This window comes from Sus scrofa, chromosome 4, assembly GCF_000003025.6.
Source record: "Sus scrofa isolate TJ Tabasco breed Duroc chromosome 4, Sscrofa11.1, whole genome shotgun sequence".
Taxonomy (NCBI): Eukaryota; Metazoa; Chordata; class Mammalia; order Artiodactyla; family Suidae; genus Sus; species Sus scrofa.
In genome coordinates, this window is record NC_010446.5 from 4,299,000 (window position 1) to 4,314,899 (window position 15,900).

The following is a 15,900-nucleotide window of genomic DNA, read 5'->3' on the forward strand; positions in this document are numbered from 1 at the left end:
GAGGGGAGGCCTGAGGGCCAGGGAGGGGTTAGTGATCCAGACAAAGGGACAGTGCCTTGTCAACTCAGCTGCCATAAAACTACCCTAAAGCAGCTGTCTCAGATGGCAGGCATACACTGCTGCCGGTTCTGGGGGGCTGCCAAGTCCACGATCCCGGTGCTGGCAGAGTCGGGGCTTCTCCCTTCCTGATCGCACTGGCCGGCTACCTCATCTCAGGCCGCGCTCCCGAACCCTGTGGCAAAACCTAGGCCCCTCAGGGACTCCGCCCCTCATACTCTCACACTGGGGGTTACGTCTTCAGCATGTGGATTTGGGGGCACAGATGTGCAGTCCATCAGTGATGAGGAGCAAGCTGGGCAGAGGGAAGATGCCTGGCAGAGGCCACGGGATGGCAGAGCCGCCCAGACCCCGCCCTCGGGGCCCACATTGGTCCCTCTGGTGGGAGTGGAGTCGGCCAGGGGCCCAACGGCAAGGAGCACGTATTCAAGACCAATCCAAGCAGGGTCTGCTGGGCGTGTGGCGGGAGCCATCGAGAGCGTGGTGGAGAAGGACCCCTAACGGCTCGAACACGGCCGATGCCGTGGGTCCAGGGTGGGCCTGGGGAGGAGGGGAGGTGGGTCCGAGCTGTGGGGTCTGGACAGAGAGGCCCCCTGGAGGCCCTGCCTTCTCCAGGCCCCTTGACCTCACCACACAGCATCCTGGAAGAACCGAGAAGGGCCGAGACGCCCGTGCGGGTGGCCGGCCCGGGCTAAGTGACCATCTCGTCCTGTGGTTTCCTCGCAGGGAGCCCCTGGGAAGCCTGGAGAGCCGGGACCCAGAGGAGAAAGGGTAAGTGGGGACGTGTGGCCCTGCGGAGGCAGCCTCCAGGGGACAGGGGACTGTGCCCAGGGCCTCAGGGAGCCGCGGCAGGCTCTCTTCCCTGCTCTCCCGAGCATCCTGAGCCCACAGGGGGAGGCTTTTCTTGATGCTGTCGTAGTCGATGTTGTTGGATTTTTTCTTTTTCCTTTTTTTTTTTTAGTTGTTATTTTAAGGCGTAAAATCATGGCAATTACAGATTCAAAGGCAAGTGTTCCCAGACTTTGACAGATCCCTCGCTCCTCTCCGTGTGCAAACGCCTGTGCGTGACACGCTTGGAGCCCAACGCGCCAGTTTGCCAGGAGCCAGATTTGTCCCTGGAGGTGACAGGGGAACAGATTTTCCCATAATGAATCGCCTTGGCACTTAGGCTCAGAAAGCTTTGCTTTACATTGCATTGCTCCAAAAAACAACAGGAAAAGAAAAAAATCTTTTTTTTTTTTTTTTTTTTCCAGAAATATCCATGGGGGGAGGGGTGTTCTCTCACCCCCGACCGCTCCCTTCAGGGAAGTTAGATGCCCTTTGCCCACTGTCCCCCATTGGGTCAGCCATGATGGAGTCCCCCTGTTGCCCCACATGGCCGGCGCTGCCACCCCACACCCACCCTGTTTGTTTTCCATGGTCCTGCAAAGAATTTATCTCTGCTTTCTTTGCACGTTGGATGGGTGAGGAGCTGGTTTCTCCTCCAGGCCAGAGAAGAATGGAAGCAGCGTGTCAGGGATTCTCACCCCCTCTGGATCTCTCTCCTCCTCCCTGCTGCCCGTGACTTTGATTCCCACGGCTATTGGTTGCTGAGGATGGAGCCGGGGGAGGGGGCACCGGCACGCAGGGTCTTGCCACTGAGAAGCTGCCCCGGGGAGCTGCTGTGTGTGGGGCGTGGCTTCAGTTTTGGCTGGGAGCCAGGAAATTCAGACCACACCTATACGTCTCTTCTAAGTCTGATCAGTAAATAGAATCTTCTCTAATACACGTCAGCGGCCGAGAGCTGCCTTTCCACGTTGAGTGGTTTCATGGAGCCTTGCCAGACAGCGGTCATGCTCCCCTTGCCTTTGCACCCTGGGGACACCCGAAATATGGGACAGATACATCACTCTCACCGCAGAGGGCTGCTGAGACCTTTCATAATAGGAGATGCTGTCCCACAGGGCCTTGGCCTTGAGATGCACAGAGCCCCAGGGCCCTCCCAGACCCCTAAACTTGAGGTCATCTCTGTGCAGTGCATTACCTTCAGAAAATCTAGGTGACCCCCCCAAATATGGTTAAATTCATTTTTTAATTCACTGCTCTTTTTGTTCTTGTTGAAAAAGCCATACAGACCCAGAAACAATGCAAATTGCAAAAGAAGTAGTGCAGTGGAGGGGAGTCCCCACACCCTTTAGTCCCCGCCCCTCCCCGGGTCCAGCACTGTCACTGTCACGTGCTTTGTGTCTTTCCCAAGTCCGGGTGTGCAGACCCCTCTGGGGACCTGCGTAAATGCGCACATACCTTTTATGTAACCCCCAGACCTTATCAGACCTTTCTCACTCTTTCACTGTTTGCATTTTTCGAGTCTGTGTGCAGGTGGCAGGGGGTTTCATAACTGGCCCACCTTCCATTTCCGGGGCTCTGGGTCATGTCTGTCGGCAGGTCCCACGTCCAGTTAGCATCCGTCGCTCCACCTTTTCTCGGTGTTGCCTCAGAGTTTTTTTACGCTGAGGCCAGCAACGTGGCCCCTGCACTTTCAGCCTCTCTGACAACTGAGGCTGGCTCTTCAGACACAGTAGCACACAGGACAGAGGATTGGCCGGTCGCATGGTTGCCGTGGTTCCTGGACCACTGATCGAGAGTTCAGTCTCTCGGCCAGTGAGGGGGAGAAGTGGTCCCCGCCAGCATCATGCTCTGCAGGCCCCCAGAGAAGGCGGTGAGGTCACCTGCAAGTGAGGCACCTCTGTCAGACGAGTGCCCCTGTCGCTCCAGCTGACAGGGAACCAACCTGGACCGGGAGTGGACCAGCAGCTCGGGCTGTCAGTCTCAGCGGCTGGCCTCCTCTAGCCAGGCAGGTGGAGCTGCGCTCCTGGGATGGAGCACGGGACTGGGGTGGGAAAGCAGAGTTCCAGTCTCGGCCTCTGCACACTGCCTGCGTGACTGTGGGCGGGTAGCTTTGTCTCTCTGGCCCCCCGTGCGTGTCTGGGCCGCCAGCCCCGAGTCGGGCCAGAGCTGAGGTCTCCTTTCAGAACGCCTGCCGAGAAGGCAGCGGCGGGGCCGCCAGCCTGCAGCCGCGAGTCTTGTCTGGCCTTTGCTTCCTGACGCTTCTTTCCTCCTGTAGGGAGATCCGGGCATCAAAGGTGACAAGGGACCTCCTGGAGGGAAGGGCCAGCCTGGGGACCCTGGCATCCCAGGCCACAAAGGTCACACAGGCCTGATGGGCCCCCAAGGACCACCTGGGGAGAATGGGCCGGCCGGGCCCCCGGGGCCTCCGGGCCAGCCAGGGTTTCCCGGACTGAGGGTAAGGATGCTGGCGATGCCTCAAACCTGGGGCTCCGAGGGCCTATGGGGAAGCCGGCGAAGGGTGGGGCTTCAGAGGGACCAGGTTACAGATCCCAGGAGTCTAGATGGCGCAGGCAGGTGAATTCTCGCTGAGCCTGCTGGGCCAGCTCTGCAGGGAAGGATAAGGATGCCCCCCCAACCCCCCGCGTCTGATGGGTTGGTTGTAGCGGTTAAGTGAGATGACAGGCGTGGCTTTGGAAGTGCTCAAGAGCAGAGGCCCCCTCCTGTTCGCCCTGTCTCCGTGTAGTGGATCCTCCAGACTGCATTCCTCGGGCTGTAGTGCTCTTCTGCCCCAGGACCCCATGCGACAGGTGGCTGAGAAGATGCAGACGGCTCTCAGTGACGCAGCTTCCTGGGGGCTGCTTGCCGTCCATCCGGGGCCTGGCTTTCCCTCTCTCCTGTCTGGGGCGCTTGCTCCTCCCTCTGGGTCTCACTTTTGCCAACTGTAAAAGGAAAGGTTTATTTAGAGCAAGTTTTATTCTAGGGGCAGAGCTCTTACTTGACACAGATTTGTCGCATAGGCACACCCTAGCTTCCCGAGCTTGGTGGACGTGTGGATGGGGCTGTTGCCAGGTCCACAGGGTCTCCCCTCCCCCTCTCCGCCGTCTGCTTCTTCCTCCGGGGACCCTCTTGTTCCTCAGAGCACAGGTGTAGGTGACCTCCAGTCCCTGCCTGCTCCGAGGCTCTGCGGCACTGTCACTAGCCGATGACTGTGGTCAGCCTGAGTTCCAGCCCCCCTGAAAGAGGCCGGGCAGCCAGATCCTGTCCCTCAGCCAAGTGTGGGGGCTGGAGGACCTGGTGGGCTTCTAAAGCCCCGCTCCCCTGAGTCTTTGCCAAGTTCTCCTGCCCCTGCTGCCCTGGGTCATGATGGACCTTCTGGGACTAACAAAAGATTACTGACGAGAAAAGAAAAAAAGAGCAGGGACTGGAGGCCCTTTCATGCTGTGCCAGATGCTGGAGCTGCAGAGAGGAGCACAGGAAGCCCCGCCCCCCCCTCCCCGTGGGTGGACCCCCCCCCTGCCCCCGAAGGACTCTGATGACGCGGGAGGGGCCCAGTATGGCGTGAGGTCTGCTCTCCTGCATTCTAAGAGATGCGTGTCACTGTGGGATCCTGGAGCCAGCGCTCTGTTCTCTGAGCCTCAGACGCCTCCGTTTCTGTGAGCCCCTCCCCAGCACTGTGTCACACACCTGTGTTGGGCCAGTGTGACCAGAGCAGGAAAAGCCAGACCCCGGGGATCAGAGCAGCCAAGTGGTCGGTGGGAGGAAGTCAAACACAATTTTAGCGCAGAAGGCAGCCTGCGAGCTGGTCCTGCAGGTAGATGGGACTTTGGCGGAGAGATTCAAAGCCGCAGCTCCCAGGTCCAGGGCTGGGAGGGGCTTTGTTCAGGCGGGAGATGCAGGTAAGCGGCGGCAAGGCTGTGCAGGAAGGAGAGGGAGCGGGGCCCTCAGACAGGAAGGAGTTCAGGTCGCCACGCAAGATGGGACGATGCTGCCCGCGTGACAGGAGGGCAGGAGGCGTTTTAGGTGTGAGAGCGATGGAGCTGGGGAGGCGTGGCATTTGTTGCCCTGACTCTCAGTTTCCTGAGCCATGGGGGGGGTCGCGGGTCGTGGGTGGCAGGAGCCCTGGGAAGAAGAGTAAACTGCCTTCGCCCTTCTTAGGGGGAGTCTCCATCCCTGGACGTCCTGCGGCGGCTCATCCAAGAAGAACTGGAGAAACAGCTGGAAAGTGAGTGGCTGGACTTCATCCCAGCTGTGTAGCTCGGGTCCTGGATGCTTTTAGGAGAAGCCCCGGGAAGCCGTGCTTTCTTCATCGTTCAGGAGTCCTGCAGCTCGGTTTGGAAAGGGCAGCCGCAGAGCAGCTCATGTAGAAATCAGGAGTGAGCAGCGCCTCGCAGGCTCCAGCCAACCTTATCCGACACGGCTCCAGTCCACACCTCTCCTTGGGATGCCTGAATTACTCCATTTGATTGCCTCTAGGAGGGGAGCTCCCCATCGACAGAACCAGCCTTGCCACAGCCGTGTATTTATTTCCGCTTTGTCCGGCCAGCGATGGGCCTCGAAGAATTCATAGCTCAGGGGAGGAGACGGAGAAGTAAACAGACAAGATGACTTTGGCATAAAAAGGAAATTCCTAGAGTTAACGTGGCACAGAGGACATCAGAAGAGGGCAGATGAGAGTAGCTGAGAGAGCTCAGAGGGCGGGGTACAGAGGGCGGAAGGCTTCCTGGAGGAGGTGATCGCCAGGAGATAGCAGTGAGTGGTGCTTGAAGAGAGATCTTCGTTTCCTGCTCAGGAATGGAACCTGGGCAGCCTGGGTGAAAACCAGGCATCCCAGCAGCTAGACCAGTTGGAGGTAAAAGCCGAGTTGCCCTGCTTCTTGCCCCCATTGAAAGCAAGAGTGTCTCAAGGAGGCAAAGACTGTAAAAACAGGGACGCAGCGTATCATGAGAGAGACGGCACAACTCGTGGGAGAGCACGCAGAGAAGCGGTTGAGCCGCAAAAGAGCGCAGTCAGGCAGGAGTGTGGCCGGCCCTGATCATGGGGAACCTGCCAAAGGGGTGATTCGAGTCACTTCTGTAAGCATAGCCCTTCTGGGTCTTCGTCTTCCTTTGGTCAGGTCTCTCGTTTTCTTCCTCACACCTGACCGGACCCAGGGCCCTCCCGATATGCGTGCCCGCGTTCAGGCCAAGATGGATTCCAGAGCAAGGCCTTGTGGGAAGGTTAGCCTGGCGGCCCCCCGTTCTAACCCAGAGCAGGTCTTCCTGCACACGTGTGCTTGGGGTCTCCCTGACCCCGAGGTGGGAAAGTGTTAACATCTCCTCTTGAGCTTTCGCCCAAGCAGGGCTCAGCCCGTCTCTGGCCCGGCCATTACCTCTGTTTTACGTGCCCGCAGAAGGCAAAGTCCAGTTATTCACCTTGTTCCTGCTGTTATTTCTGTCTCGAAGTATAAACAGGTCGCTTGAAAGTGTCTATCCTGGAGCCTCCCTGTCTCCTGCCTTTGAAAGTATAAACAGGGGGCTAGTTGTACATGTCTTGCCTGGGGCCCATCTGTCTCCTTCCTCAAAGCTGGGGCCACGTAAGTGGAGAGGGAGACCCCAGACCCTCGGCACCGCACGTCCGCAGACCCTGAGGGGAGCTAGGACACACAGTGCTTTCAAGGAACTAGAATCCTTTCCATCCTGCTGTATTGCATTTACTGTAAGCCTGAGTCTTGCACAAGCCCCGTACACAGCAGGTGCTCAGCCATGGGGAGGTAGGAAGGTAAGCGTCTTAAGAGCACCAAGTAGGGCCGGCCGTACGTTGGGCGGCCTCCTCAGCACCCACACGCTGACATGTGGGCGCCCCCGTGAACACAGAGGCTTGTTCGAGTGTTAGGCGCAGAGATGCTAAGTGACTTGGCTGAGGTCGGAGAGCTGGTCAGGGTGAGACCAGGGTTTGCGAGTGGCGGGCAGGCTCGCTGCAGAATCCAGGCTCTTTGCTGTCACAGTCTCTCGGATCGTAGCCGTTCCCACTTCCCCGTGTGCCAGAAAGTGTAGGAGAAAGTCGAGGACAGCTGTGTGCTGGGCAAGATCAGAAACCCACCTCCGTTCCTGGGCGCAGGTGGGCGAAGGGGAAGGGCACGTTATGCATGTGGTCGTGTCAGGGCAGTTATTTTGCACCTGCTGCCTGCCAGACTCTACGTCAGGTAGGGCACGCAGCACTGGGCAAGGTGACCCTCAGCCCTGCCCTCCCGGGGTGTCCAGTCCCGCACCGTCTGTCGCCTGGCACAGGAGAACCCAAGGCCATTGCCTGGGGCAGACGCAGAGCCAGGGTTGCTGGGAAGGAGGTGACGAAAGGAAGGGGCCCGAGGCTGGACTGGGGCCCTGCTGGGCGGGGCGGGTCCCGCGGTCTCCCGTCTGGGCACCTCTGCGTTGTGCGTTCTGGCATTTGAGTCATGGGTGACAGAAAAGGCCACCGCCCTTTCCAACAGAGCTTCCAGACCTGGGGCAGAGACGAGCCCTGTTCTGAACTAGTTAAAGTTTAGGTGGAGAGCTGCTGGCCTCTGCATCCTTTTGTCCAAAGACTCTTCCGAGGAGCAAACATCAGCTCCACTTTCAAGATGTGAGACTCAAGGCTCCACGCCGAGAAGTGAAGTTCCTGAGGTGGCACAGTGGGCTAAGGATCTGGCTTGTCTGTGGCATTGCCGGTTTGATCCCCAGCCCGGGGACTTCCATGTGTTGTGGGTGAGGCCAAAAAGGGGGGGGAGACTCAGAGAAGTGAAGCTGGTCCGCCCTGGGCTCCGAGCTGGACCGTGCCCCTCCCACTTCCTCTGGCGAGAAGATGGGGGAGGGGGCTGCCATGGGAGGCCAAGGACGCACCTTCCGAAGATCCCAACTCTGCCTTGGCTTTACCACCAAGACACCAGGGGGCTGTCAGCGTGCCTCTTTGGGGCTGGGCCCCACCACCTGCAAGATGAAGAGCTGGGCCTGATTATCCGGACTGTATGGGAAATGGTAAAAGCGCTTGGTGGCCATCGGGTGGGCCCCGTGTCCCCAGTGCACTAGAAGGAGGTGGTGGCCGGCACCTGGACCTCTGGGGCTTGGCCTGAGTTCTGTAATAGTAGCGCCTTGGACCCCTGAGATCAGCAAGGACAGCGTGTCTGGCCTTCACTTATGGACGAGCCTTTGCACACTTAGGGGTCCCAGTGTAGCTTTGTATGAGCCACCGACATCCCACCTGCCCCAGCCCCAGGGGCCTCGATGTCCCCAGACGGACAATTACAATTTTTTTGATTGTCACTGCTGCTGCTACTACTGCCACCAGCGCTACCTGGATGCAGCAGCGATGTCCGCGCAGCTCTTACCTGACCCAGGTGCAGGGTCAATGCGTTGTCCCATATGCTTCATCCTCTCACCAGCCCCGTGAAAAGGGCTGCGAGGCCCTTTTTCATCTTATTGAAAAGGCAGCGAGGTCTGAGCCAGGCTGAGTGGCTTGTCCACGGCCATGCAGCCGTTAGTGGCTGCCCTAGGCGCCCCCAGGCAACTGGGCTCCAAAGCAGTGCCTCACCCCGACCGAGCCGTCCCGTAATGTCAGAGGGCGCAGGCCCCTGTGCCGGGCACTGTGCCCTCAGTCTGGTTTTTCCTGCTCTTGTTTTGCAGCTGCTTTTGTCTCCCTGGGTCTGAGCTTTGCAGCGAGCCATCCATCCTGTCTTTGGTTCTTTATCCCTCCTTCCTGAAATGTCTGTTTTTCTTTCTCCGCAGCCAAACTTGCCTACCTCATGGCCCAGATGCCCTCAGCGCACACCAAGGCCTCTCAGGGCAGACCCGGACCCCCCGGGCCCCCTGGAAAAGATGGGCTCCCGGGTCGGGCTGGCCCCATGGGGGAGCCAGGGCGGCCCGGGCAGGGGGGTCTGGAAGGACCCTCTGGACCCGTAGGTCCCAAAGGTGAGTGCGGGCCCGGGAAGATGTGCGTTGCAGCGGACCCGAGGGCTGAGAAGGAGCCAGGGCGTGGTGCACGCTCCAGCTGAACATGCATAATTCATTCCTCCTCCTCCCCGCAGCCTGGTAGCACCCTGCGCTTTGGCATCATGTAATTTTTCAAATGCATAAGAGGCTTTCATACTCGATATTTCTGCACAGTGATGCTTCTGCCAGGAGAATTAAATCGGTTCCCTCCCACTTTCTTGTTCTCTCTCCATCTCCACGGCTCAGGTGTCAGAGAGTAACACGAAAGGCCCTCTTTTTCCCCTTTTGAGTGGGGAGGTAGCTGAGGAATAAGACGTTTAATCTCCAGGGAAATGGGCAGGAGATGCCAGCCTTACATGTGAATAAAGCGGTTTGCGCCAAAGCTGCACATGGCTGCCTGCTCTCCAGGTCTCAGGTGGGCACCTTACCTGGACGCCACTGCTCTGGGCAACAGGGAGCCTGTCCTTTAAGGGGCAGCGCCCACGCACAGCACAAGCAGCTCAGAAGGCACTCACTTTGCAAAAGGACAGATGCGAAAGGGTGGGAAGGACCTGACCCCAAACTCAGCCCCCTGGGAATGACGGGGCTGGATTTCAGCTGCCGCCGATTGGCGCTGGGGTCTGGGAAACCGCTGCCCGCCGGCTCGCTCTTGGAATCATCCATTCCTTCATTCTTTACTCGCTGACTTACTGCCTGTAATGTTTCTCATACTCGACTTTCTGTGAAGTCCATGTCCAGGCCCTATTTCCGTGGGTTCATCAGACAAAACACGTGAGAAAAGCGTCAACAAGAAAGCATAAAGCACGGACACCATCAGACTAGGACAGAAAGCCCAACCAGATGTAGCAATTATAACAATAAATGGGAAAGGCCCCAAATCTCCACCACCCAGCACGGTTTCCATTTGGGTTGCAAGAGAAAATACGCTGTGTTGCACACGGGAGATATTCTGGGAACAATATGGCAAAAGAAAAAAAAAGGAAAGCTGATAAAGATAGTGGAGAGAGACAGTCTCATCGACCCTGCATGGTACTGGCGTTCTCGCTGTGGCGCAGCAGGATCGACTGCATCTCTGGAGCGCTGGGCCGCAGGTTCAGTCCCCGGCCCAGCACAGTGGGTTCAGGATCTGGCATAGGTCGCAACTGCGGCTCAGATCTGATCCTTGGCCTGAGAACTCCATGTGCCACAGGGCAGCCAAAAAGGAAAATAAAATATGTATACTATTAACCCAAATATAATCTCTCATATCCTCCCGGGGGAATGGACCCTCTTCTGAACATCTGTCACGGTTTTAAATTCCTGTGGTGTTAGTACTTACCTGATCCTGCTTCATATTAGAACATTCTTCGGTGACCTGCCTCACCTGTCTTACTGGAATTCCAGCTTCTTGAGAGCTGAGCTGTGTCTCGTGTGTGTGCAGGTGGCTGTGTCTCCCAGCTCCTCCGCGATGAAGGGTCGTGTGAGATGCTTTGAGAACACGGGGACGTGTAGGCGCGCATCAGGGAACGTGTGTGGACGTGTGTGTGTGTGTGAGAGAGAGAGGGAGGTGGTGTGTACGTGCGGGGTCTGTTTGATGTGCTCATGAGTATATGCATATATTTGCTAATATATGTGTGTGTGTGTGTGTGTGTGTAATTGGGTAGTTATGCACTTGTAAATGTTTGCATGTACATATGTGTATTTGAGCACACACTTTGGAGGGCGCATCCATTTATTTTGGTGTTCGTGTGGGCATATTTTTGAATGCAGGTATGTGCGTGAGTGTGAGTGAAAGTGCATGCATGTGTGAATAGGAATTGGGGTGTGAGTGTGTGCATGGGTGTGTGAACGCATGCATGTGTGAACAGGAGTTGGGGTCTGAGTGTGAAGTGTACGTGAACAGAGGAAAGCCGCGTTGGCACAGGGCTCTCGGCTCCCTCTCTCTGCCCTCGTCGTGGGTCTCTTAAAGATGCATGTTTTTCTCACCAGGAGAGCGAGGAGCCAAAGGTGACCCAGGTGCCCCTGGAGTTGGCCTGCGAGGCGAGATGGGGCCCCCCGGAATCCCAGGTAGGAGCAGAGGGTGGGCTCTCGGGGTGGGAGGGGCCATCCCCTGCAGCCACAGGCGAGTGGCTTGGAGAAAGGGTTGGTTAACGACTGAAGATGCAGAAATCCAGATTTTATGACATCTCTCCAAAACGCCAGCTTCCCGGCTCACTCAGGAAACTATACTTTATCCCATGAATTCTTGAGGTAGATGCCTCGAATTAAAATCCCGTGCCATCATCCTAAAGAAGACAGGTCTGGGCTTAAATAAGTCTGGGCATCCCGGGGAGCTGTTCTTCTCTTTTAGAGATTCCTGTCTCAAAGGAACTGTTCCGCGGTGCTCAGGAACCTTGCATTTAAAAACGATGTTTATTTCCGTTAAACCAGCACTTCCTAGACTCGCTTGAATGTGGGATGCTTTTCCTTCCATGGTGTAATGTTCGTTCCCTGCTGCGAGTCTCAGGACATATCTCGGCGAATACGGGCGACGTGGCAGCGTGGCCAGCTGTCTTGGGCTTTCCGAGGCTGAGGGGCTCCTGGGACGTGGCATTTGAGTCTTAAAACCTGGACAAGTTGGCCATTGTCCCTAGTGGTTATATGGGGTTAACTCCTTTGAACATGGCAGTGTCACGTTCCAGGATGAGGTGTGGGAGGAATTAGACTAAATTGTTATCAAACTCCAGAGTTCCCGTCGTGGCGCAGTGGTGAACGAATCCGACTAGGAACCATAAGGTTGCGGGTTCGATCCCTGGCCTTGCTCAGTGGATTAAGGATCCAGCGTTGCCATGAGCTGTGGTGTAGGTCGCAGACGCGGCTTGGATCCCGCGTTGCTGTGGCTCTGGCGTAGGCTGGCGGCTGCAGCTCTGATTGGACCCCTAGCCTGGGAACCTCCATATGCCGCGAGAGCGGCCCAAGAAATGGCAAAAAGACAAAAAAAAAAAAAATTGTTATCAAACTCCGCCTCAGTGAGGCTCCTGTTTTAATTTTAGTTGATATGATTCCCTGAAGTCATTTCTGAATGTTAGACCTAAGGAACACTTACTTTTAGTATTAATATCTTCTTGAGTTTCCACATTTCCTGTGGCAGACATATATTGCTATTCTCATTAGAGAAGATGACTGGAAATACATTAGAAAATTTTTTGATAGCTTGCCTACTTTTCAGCAGTGTCAAATATTAAGAATATTTTAAAAAATAAAGCAATTTCAATTAAAGATTGAAAGGCGGATCAGGAAGCGTTAAGAGGGGGAAATAATTGTACCAATATGAGGTTGAGATCATGACTGTACTTCGGTGGTTCCTGCCTAAAGAACTGAATAACTGCTAGTCTCAAAACGCAGCACAAGCAGGCATATAGATGACACGACTGCATCCAGAGCATGAACAGAATTCATGCAACATCCCAAGATTTTTTAAAGGAAAAAGTTTGGTTTCCTTTTATTTTATGGAGGGTGTCAGATTTTCTAACAAGGTGATTATGACAACCTAAGGAAGAATATCACTTAGCACTGAGCTTCCCAGTGGCCAAAGCAAAAAGGGAGATAGGTGGATTATATGTATTATGATGCTTAATAAAAGGAGGCATGGAAGTTTGTCTTTAGTAATTTTTTCTGGATCTAAATTTTGGGCTTTCTATCTGTTGCTTATTTCCCACGTACATTATCTCTGCCTACGGTTTGCAGAATAGTTTAATGTAGTCCGAGTCTGTGGCTCAAATTGAAACTATAGATAAAGCTTAGAAACTGCAGAATAAATGGGACAGCTTAGGTATTGGATAATGGAATGTCACCAGGTATCTCCCAGGAGACACGAGTTGGGGCTGATGCTTAGTGATGAGGACCTGGTGCCCCACTCCCAACTCAGACGCCGCTCCTGGAACCGCGTAAGAACCTAGGAGGCCTGGTGTCTCGTCGCTTCCTCATGGAGCACATGTCCCCTCCCTGGCCTCCACCTGTCCTTGCTCATGTCTCTCCAGTGGCACCCTGATGGCTGTCCTCGTCCGAAAGCTCAAGGCAGCCCTTCACCTGCACAGCAAGGCGCTCTGCTCCCCGGTGGCCACCTGGCCATTCTAACCTCCCCAGGCAGAGCGCCCAGACTGGGGTGTCACCTCTGCAGACATGAGTCCCCAGTGTAGACGCCATGGAAGTGGGGAGATCAGGGCTCTTTTGCTCCCAAGGGCATTTGAACCACGTGTTTCCTTTGCTCCTTGCGCCAGGTCAGCCCGGGCAACCTGGCTATGCGAAAGATGGACTCCCCGGGGGTCCCGGCCCTCAGGGGGAGACAGGACCAGCTGGACACCCTGGTCCCCCAGGCCCCCCCGGCCCCCCTGGCCAGTGTGACCCCTCCCAGTGTGCCTACTTCGCCAGCCTCGCCGCTCGACCCGGTAACGTGAAGGGCCCCTAGAAGATTCCGGAATGCCAGGAGACAGCAGTGGACTTCCGAAACTTGAACTCAGAGCCCGATGGGAAGCCAGAGGTCTTGAAACATTTCAGCCACGTGGTCTTTCTTTCTTTCATCATTTGTTTTTGTTTTATTTTCCTGAGAGACCTCAACATTATTAAAACCAACAGATGCTGCCGGTCGGTCAGATTATTATTAATATTATTATTATTGCTAATTGTTATTATTATTTCACATGGTGATGCTTTTCGAGTTTTTTCCCCTCTTCTCGAAAGTTGGGGCAAACTTGATGTGGGGGGGTTGCTTCTCGTTCTTCTGACAGCCCCCCCTTTGAAGTGTGGCTGCCAACGTGAAGGAGACTCTCGGTGCTATGAACCCCTGACCAGACACTTGTCAGATTTACCTCTTTCCTCAAAAGGAAACTTTAAGCAGAGGAGGCAGTGGGCTTCTAGGCTTGGCGGTGCCCAGAGGTCGCCCAGGGAGAAAGTGTCACCGCTTCCCGGGAGACACAGGCGCGGCAGGAAGAGAAGACGTCTGCCAACCGTGAGAACTGTCTCTCCGGATGCAAAGCACGTGGGGAAGGAGACACCCCACCTGTTTCAGACTCTCACGCCCGAGAAACAGTGTCACGTGCTCGGCCACAGCTTCGTGCAGTCCTGTGTCGGTGTCAGAGTCGGGGAGCTGCTCAGAGCAGCCCCTGCGGGCTTCGGTGGCTTCCGCGCCGTGGATGGGACGCCTCCCAGCTCCTCTGCGTTGGTTTCACTCACTTTGATTTTGAGAAGAGAGGGGCGGAGACCACTCCGTGTGTTTTCCTGACCGTGGGCCGCTGGCTGACAGAGCTGGGAAATCCGTGCCTCCAGCCTCGAGTTCCGAAATCCGTTGTGTTGAATGCATGTGTGTAAGTGACACGCCTGGCGTGACAGGTGCTCAATAAATCTGAGTTTCCTTCTCTTGCGTGTGCGTGACGATTCCTTTCCTACCCCAGCGTCCACCTGCATGTGAACCCTCGAGGCCAGGGCTGTGGCCTTTTCCCCTGGGGGCCTGGCACAGGGCCCCGGTAGCTGCCGCCCCACCCCAGGAGCTAATCTGGCGACAGAGGCGGACACGAGGGTACACGGGACACAGGACCCTCTCAGCAGCAGGCCTCTGGGTGGTAGCTATGGTCTCCGGGATGGGACCTGCGGGGGCCGTGGGGTGAGGGGAGGCCCTGGGCAGAGGAAGGCTGGCGTTGAAGCTCGTCTGGGGCATTTAGAATCGCGTGGCAGGGAGTTCCCGTGTGAGGGAGCGTTGCCAACAAGGACCAGGTACCTCCTTAGAAAGTCAGGCCGAGGGCTTCCTGCAGGTGGTCCCGGCAGGGTGTTTGCAGGTCCAGGCTTAGTGGGGTGAGCTGCGCAGAACGCCAAACCCTTTCCCTCATATTTGAAGGCTGAGTCTTCATTCCAAGTCTGGGGTCTGGTTTTTTAGGGTTTAAAATGTCTCAGGGAGTTAGAATGTCTCACTCCTGTGAGAGGAGTGTGTTTATAGGGGGAGTAATGCTTATTTGTATGTTTGGGTTTGGTTTTTTGAGGTTTGTGTGTGTGTATGTGGTTTGTTTTTTTGGGGGTTTTTTGTTTTGTTTTGTTTTGTTTTGTTTTTGTCTTTTTGTTTTTTCGTCTTTTTGCCTTTTCTAGGGCCACTCCTGCAGCATACGGAGGTTCCCAGGCTAGGGGTCTAATCGGAGCTGTAGCCACCAGCCTACTCCAGAGCCACAGCAATGCCAGATCTGAGCCACATCTGCAGTCTACACCACAGCTCAAGGCAATGCTGGATCCTTAGCCCACTGAGCAAGGCCAGGGATCGAACCTGCAACCTCGTGGTTCCTAGTCAGATTCATTAGCCACTGAGCCATGACGGGAACTCCTGGGTTTGTTTCTGGCTTTGGTTTTTTTGGTCTTTCTGTCTTTTTAGGGCCTCACCCAGGGCATATGGAGGTTCCCAGGCTAGCAGTCCAGTCGGAACTATAGCTGCCGGCCTACACCACAGCCACAGCAATGCCAGATCCGAGCCACATCCGCGACCTACACCACAGCTCACGGCAACATCAGATCCCCAACCCACTGAGCCAGGCCAGGGATCAAACCTGCATCCTCATGAATAGTAGTCAGGTTCACTAACCACTGAGCCACGACAGGAACTCCTGTATGTTTGTTTTTAATCATCTCACTTGTCATAATTAAGATCAGGTCTAATATTATTTATTTATTTATTTACTTATTTATTTATGTTGGCAATGCCCTTGGCATGTGGAATTTCCCCAGCCAAGGATCAAGCTCGCACCACAGCAGCGACCTTAGCCACTGCAGTGACCACGCCAGATCCATCACCTCTGTGCCACAGGCAACTCCAGGTCTAATATCTTCATATTGGTTCCCAAGATTTTTATTTCAGCTACTAGTTCATAATTCCCACATCTGGGAACCTTGACTTATTTTTCACAAGCAAGAAAATGAGGCTCAGAAAGATAGTGATTTTTCCCCCGATCATACACGATGGGCCCAGTGTTTGGGCACAGAGGTTGCCTGAGTCTCTGGGAGGCTCCATGATCCAAGTTTACAGGGAAACTGCGCGGACCATGATGGATTCTTGGGCTGGTCCGGAATCACCGAATCAGGA

General features: G+C 55.5%; 1 protein-coding gene across 1 annotated transcript in view; it reads left to right on the top strand.

The window, feature by feature from the left end:
* COL22A1 (collagen type XXII alpha 1 chain) overlaps positions 1-14,199 on the top strand; it is a 244,154-nt gene extending 229,955 nt beyond the window's left edge. The window contains exons 59-64 of the mRNA XM_021088863.1: positions 784-828; positions 3,161-3,340; positions 5,041-5,107; positions 8,622-8,804; positions 10,794-10,871; positions 13,064-14,199. Of these exons, the coding sequence (XP_020944522.1) occupies positions 784-828; positions 3,161-3,340; positions 5,041-5,107; positions 8,622-8,804; positions 10,794-10,871; positions 13,064-13,251 (741 nt within the window). The 3' untranslated portion in view covers positions 13,252-14,199. The remainder of the gene's footprint in view (positions 1-783; positions 829-3,160; positions 3,341-5,040; positions 5,108-8,621; positions 8,805-10,793; positions 10,872-13,063) is intronic.